This window comes from Mandrillus leucophaeus, unplaced genomic scaffold, assembly GCF_000951045.1.
Source record: "Mandrillus leucophaeus isolate KB7577 unplaced genomic scaffold, Mleu.le_1.0 Scaffold145, whole genome shotgun sequence".
Classification (NCBI taxonomy): Eukaryota; Metazoa; Chordata; class Mammalia; order Primates; family Cercopithecidae; genus Mandrillus; species Mandrillus leucophaeus.
Window position 1 is genome coordinate 5,440,653 of NW_012101421.1, and position 6,532 is coordinate 5,447,184.

General features: G+C 38.2%; 1 protein-coding gene across 1 annotated transcript in view; it reads right to left on the bottom strand.

Moving 5' to 3' along the window:
- The window catches only part of SLC39A6 (solute carrier family 39 (zinc transporter), member 6), a 34,380-nt gene that overhangs the window by 15,022 nt on the left and 12,826 nt on the right, over positions 1–6,532 (bottom strand). The window contains 2 exon segments of the mRNA XM_011974440.1: positions 179–556; positions 3,100–3,205. Coding sequence (XP_011829830.1) covers positions 179–556; positions 3,100–3,205 — 484 coding nt within the window.

The window sequence follows — 6,532 nt, forward strand, 5'->3', positions numbered from 1 at the left end:
CTAACATTTATCAAGTACTTCATTGTCAAAGTAGTAAAAGAAAAAATAACATTTTTATAATCTTGGAAGTCACTAATATCCTCATCTAAACTAATCTATTCTCTGTTAAAATTTGACTAGGTGTTTAATGTGAAAATTTCAGAATCAATCAACAAGGAACAAATATGTAGACATATACCAATTGCTAGGCCATCGCTGAAATTGTGCAGGCCATCGCCCATTATCACCATCCAGGCCAGAGTGGCGATGCCGGCATCTTTCAGCTCCTCCCGAGAGTAGCGCTGGCTGTGACTGTGAGGATGGTGGTTTTGGTGGTGGTGGTGATGGAGAATATGATGGTAGTCATGATGGTGGTGAATGAGATCGTCTGACTGGCCAAGTGTATCGTGGAAATGTGAATGGCATTTATTCTTGCACCCTCTGGGTACATATTCATTGTAGACTTCCTGTGGATGAGCATGAGCTATCATGACCTCTTCTTCTTCCAAGATTGCAGGCTGCTGAGAATCAAAGTGGGAGGGCTCTTGTGAGTCTGCTCGTAAATAACCTTCAGTTCCTAGGAATAAATATAAAGGGTATGGGGCAGTTAGAAGGCTTTGTTAATGGACTTGGAGACATTTCAAACCTCACTGAAAAAGTCAACAAAAGATCTTAAAGCATGATAACTCCTTCATATCTGCAGAACTAAACATTAAAGTATTACTAATGAAAAACGTCAATAGATTTTAATGAATTCCAGAAATGGAACGGTCTCAAATATTAAGAATGGATTTTAAATGTTAATCTTCAGTAACTACCTCTCAGATTCTCCCTTAATTTATTCTGCCTCCCTACCTTTTTAAAGATGTCTTTTTTCCTCATCCTAAGAGAAGAACCTGCTTGTTTTAGAAAACATGTTACATTAGATATTTAAAATATTTATTTTAGAAAAATATTTTAGAGAAGTAATGAAAATTAGAAATAAAAAAACATGAATAATCCTGCCATGTGACTTCCTTTTTTGGAAGGTAAAATTCAAGGAAAAAACAGAGAATCTGAATTATTTCATCATCACCAAGAAGCAATTATTATCTATTTGTGCAAAGGAAAATAAATAGCCACAATAAGGTTACTTTTTTTTCTCCTGTACATAGTTATCAATTTTCTTGGAACCATCCCTGACACTATAGTCCATTTCTAGGGCAGGTATTTTCTCCCCATCATTACACATTTCACTGGAGTCCATTTAAAAATCTGAAGAGGGGGCGAGGCGCGGTGGCTCATGCCTGTACTCCCAGCACTTTGGGAGGCAGAGGTGGGCAGATCACAAGGTCAGGAGATCGAGACCATCCTGGTTAACATGGTGAAACCGTGTCTCTACTAAAAAGGAAAAGAAAAAGAAAAATTAGCCGGGTGTGGTGGCAGGCGCCTGTAGTCCCAGCTACTCGGGAGGTTGAGACAGCAGAATGGTGTGAACCCGGGAGGCGGAGCTTGCAGTGAGACCGGATGGCGCCACTGCACTCTAGCCAGGGCGACAGAGTGAGACTCTGTCTCAAAAAAAAAAACCAAACAAACAAAAACAACAACAACAACTAATAAAAATAAAAAACCAAAAAAGGGAACAGATGCAGAAAGAACAGTGAAAGCATTTTACTTGGTCTTCAGAGAAAAACAGCATGTTAGAGAATATATAGTGGACAGGAAACCATACAAATAGGCAGTAGCAACAATAAAGTTGTTCTCTCCCCTCAGTCAACAACTATCTATTACATACCGATACTAAGCCAGGTACTCCAGCACTAGGCAGTAGGGACAGAGTAGAGCATGACCAAGTGTCTGCCCTCAAGAAGCTTATCTAATCTTGTGGGGAGACAGCCACTGAGCAAGAAAACACATGTATAAAAAAGGTACTGGAGGCACTGGTTTTAGAGACGTGCAATATGGAGAGTGACTGGGAGACCTGTTGTAGTTGGGTGCTCAGTTCTGGCCTCTAAAGGAAATTTCTGATTTGACACCTGAACAACAAGAGGAGAAATTTATGTGATGGTCTCAGAGAACAGTATTCCAAGCAGAAGGAATAGTGAGTGCATGGCCCAGAGACAAGCCTTATGTGCTCCCAGGGTGAAAAGAGGGTCAGTGGGGCTGGAGCACAGTGAACAATGTGGGAGAGCTGTGGGCTCAGTGGGACCTTGAAGATCATGGCAAGGAGCTGGGTTTAAAATACGAATCTTAACTTAGTCTGTCTGACAAGATATGCCAAGCAAACAGCCAAGTTTCAGGAAAAACATGGTAGATACAACCTTAGGCAAGCGATCAAAATCAACACCACCAATAAGTGACAAAGAATCATATCAGGTGGCATACCATGTCACAGAAAAGGATAAGCACCATTTTGTGGTATTCCTGCCAAAACTGATCAACCTAATCATACAATACTAAACAAACCCAAAATTAGAGGCAACTAAATGCAATATTTGATCCTGAATTGTACTCTGGAACAATATTTTGGTGGGGGTTGGGAGGAGTGTTGGGGTAAAAAAAAAAGCACGATTAAGGCATTTGGAACAAAAGAATAACGTCTGCAGAGAATGGCACTGTATCAATATAAATTTCCTGATTTAATAATTAAACTCTCATTATATGAGAGAATGTCCATTTTCCTAGGGAACATACACTAAAGTATTTAGGAGTAAAGAAACATCATGTCTATAACTTACTCTCAAATGGTTTAGAAAAAAAGTGTGTTACGTGTAGCTGGCCCTTTAATCACTAAAAAATTAAAGAAAAAGGTGTGTGTGTGTAGACAGAGCTAGAGAAAGACAGTGAGAAATAAATGTGTGGTAAAATAACTGGGGAATATGAGTGAATGGGATACAGGAATTCTTTGTACGATTCTTGAAACTTTTCTATGAGTATGAATTTACTTCAGAAGTTACAGGAAAAATAAATGTAAATATACATAAAACAACTTACTCACTGGCAATTTTTTAAAAAGTATGAGATACTGAAAAACCCAAAACCAAAGGACATGGTCCCATTTCTTCCAGACAGTCCAAGTTGCCTGCAAATCATACAGCAATGAACTCCTTGCAGCCCTAAAATTTACGCATAAGAACTTACGATCATCTGTATCTACTTTCTCCTCATTTGTTGAAAGTTGAGATTCATACTTGGACAACTGCTTCTTAATCTCCACATCATCATCATTTTCGGGTTTCTTCTGATTCTAAAATAGTAAAGGAAAACAATACTTTAAAACAGTAATTTGTTTACATATATATACAGCTTTTGATCAATAACCAGGTAAGCAAAAGACACAGAATGCCCCCACAGTCATCTGCTCTAAGCATGGTCCCACACTAGCAGCACAATATCTCCCGGGAAATTGTCAGAAATGCATATTTCCGGCTGGGTGCTGTGGCTCACGCCTGTAATCGCAGCACTTTGGGAGGCCGAGACAGGCAGATCACGAGGTCAGGAGTTCGAGACTAGCCTGGCCAATATGGTGAAACTCCATCTTACTAAAAATACAAAAATTAGCCGGGTGTGGTGGCATGCGCCTGTAGTCCCAGCTACTCAGGAAGCTGAGGCAGAAGAATCGCTTGAACTCGGGAGGCAGAGGTTGCAGTGAGCCGAGATCGTGCCACCGCACTCCAGCCTGGGTAACAGTCTCAAAACAACAATAACAACAACAAAAAACCCAGCTAGGGGCATTTCCTTCAGGCATCTAGTGATCTGGTAACTACCTGCCTGGCTGCCGCCATGCCTCTTCTGCACACTGAAACCCCATACTTCTCATACTTTTTATAACCTAAAACTATAGTTTTTTAGTTATTAAAATAAAACACTTTTCTTTAATAAACACCATTAACATGATTTCTCTTTTAAAACAAGCCTCTATTAACCTCGAATTCATCACTGGGCTTTAACCATCCCAAATACCATACTAGAGAGATTATACCTAAGTCCAAGCAGCCTCTATGTTGTGTAAAGGTCACTGTTTGAACAATGGTGCCTGTGTATCATCTACTTAGACAGAACACTTAAAATAAAAGTTTACACATAAATAACAGATTTCTTATTTGCAGTACCTTTAAATATGATGATCACCACCATACCTAAGATTTCATTCGAGCTCTAATAGCATATCAAGTGTCTATACATTCTTAAGAGCTTTTAAAGGCAAACACACACACAAATCTTTACACTTATCCTAAATATAATGCCTCAATACTTTCTCAAAGTATTAAGAAAGTACTTAAATATTTGTAAAAGTAAATGAACTCAGGGTATCTTAAATCATTTATGCTGGTGCTTTATTTCTCATTGGGCAATTGTTCTAGAACATAGAGTTTAACAAATTCTTTCATTCCATAAGTATTAAGGGCCCACAATGTTCCCTATGCTAAATGCTGGGAGTAGAACATAAAATAAGCCCCACATAGTCTCTGTTCTCACGGAGCTTATTACCCATAGGGAGAGGGATTTTACACAGGTAATGATTATACACTTCTTTGACTATAATTTTTGACACATTTTATAATAGAAAAGTGCTATTAAGAGTGTATAATAACATGACCTCAACAATTTCCAGGTGGCCACTGAAAAAATATAACTTATACCAAGACCTAAAGATAGGCAGGAATTTGGTGGGGAAGGTTGGGGAGGCAGCATTCCAGGCAGGGAGTAGCACCTGGAAGGGGTCAGCACTGCTCTGGAACTCAAAGAAGTAAAAGGTGGCTGGGGCCTACTAGGTCAGAGAGGGTGGCCAGAGATGAGGCTGAGGCAACTAAAGGAGATCAGACAACAGAACTCTGTTAAGAATAGTGGGCTTTGTCCAAAAACTTATGCAGCCACTGAAGGAAAGATTCTAAGTAGTGGTGGGCAACCTCATCATATTTTCATTTAAACAAATCACTGCCTGCTCTGTGAAATCTAGATTGGGAAAAGGAGGAAAGCAAAATAATGTGGACAGGCTCCTACCAGGAAGCAATAACTGTCACTCAGGTGGGAGATAACCATTGCTTGGACTAGAATGACAGCAAGAAAGATGGAGAGGAATGGAGAGACCGTGGACATACTTATTAAAACTTGGTTGGATATGGGGATGAGGGGGATATCAGAGATGATTCTCTAGTTTTCAGCATGAACAATAACCTTCACTAGCAGAAGGTTAACCTTAAGTAGCAGAAGGCAGGTAGCCTAAAAATATGATATATAGAATCTCCCAGGGATGCAGGATGGACCTCTTAAGAAAAATCCTAAGTAAAATGCCCTGTTATGAGCTTGAAGAACTCCCCATACTCACAATATAATGAATAGTATTTTTCTTTTAGAGAGAATTAGATTAAAAATTATTAAGTAACTTTAATATCTGGATGCCTTTAACAAAAGATAAACTCAGCATATTCCAAAAAGGGAAGAGAACATGTAACATTTGCAAAACTCCCATGGGAAGTCTTCGTCTAGAAATTATGCTTACTTGCTGTTTCATGCTCCTTAAACATTGAATATTTATTACCATCTATCATGTACTAGACATTATTCTACACATTGGAGACAGAGCTGTAAACAAGACAGATCCTGGCTTTTAAGAGCTTACATTCTAGTAGATACTATTTTAAAGCAGAGTGCATCAAACTACTCTGACTATAATCCACGTTAATATACGTAATGTAAAACAGTAATATATATATAATATTACTGTTGCATTTAAAAATATTGGTTATGACATACAGATTTATTTTACAACTCACTAACAATCTAGAGTTATAACCAAAATTAAAAAAGAAAAAAATATTCTGTATCAGATAACAGAGGGCCTATTTCTTGGAGTCCTAGGTTAAAGAGTGCTAAGTTAAAGAAAAGCTATCCTTAGCTGGGCATGGTGGCATGAGCCTATGGTTCCAGTTACTTGAGAGGCTGCGATGGGAGGATTGCTTAAATCCAGGAATTTGAAGCTGCAATGAGCTATGATCATGCCACTGCACTCTAACCTGGGCAACAGAGCAAGATCCTGTCTCTTAAAAAAAGATCCTGTTTTCTTAAAAAAGGAAGAAAAAAAAAAGAAAAAAGAAAAGCTAAATTTAGGTAAAACTTGGAAACAAAATTGAAATGAGAATGTTAAATAAATTATGGCATTTTGACCCAGACGTACGGTTAAAAAAAGAAAAAAACCAACCCATCCTCAAGTCTCCAGAATGAAAATTGATCTTTTTTTTTTTTTTTTTAACATGAGAATAATTGCGGAAGACTTAAAGAAGTAGGAATAAACTAGTCCATATATGGCAGGTAACCTAAAACTATGATATATGGGATCTCCCAGGGGTGCAAGATGGCTCCTAAGGAAAATTCTAAGTTAAAAATGCCTGAAGAGCTCACAGTACTCACCATATAATGAGTAGCTTTTTTATTTCTTTTTGAGAGAATTAAATGAGATTAGAAACTATTCAATAACATTAAGAAACAGTCCAAGGGAAGCAATTCGGACAATGGGAACACAGAAGATGACTTCCTTGATTAAGAAAAAATAAGCTATTCTTATTTTACTTCT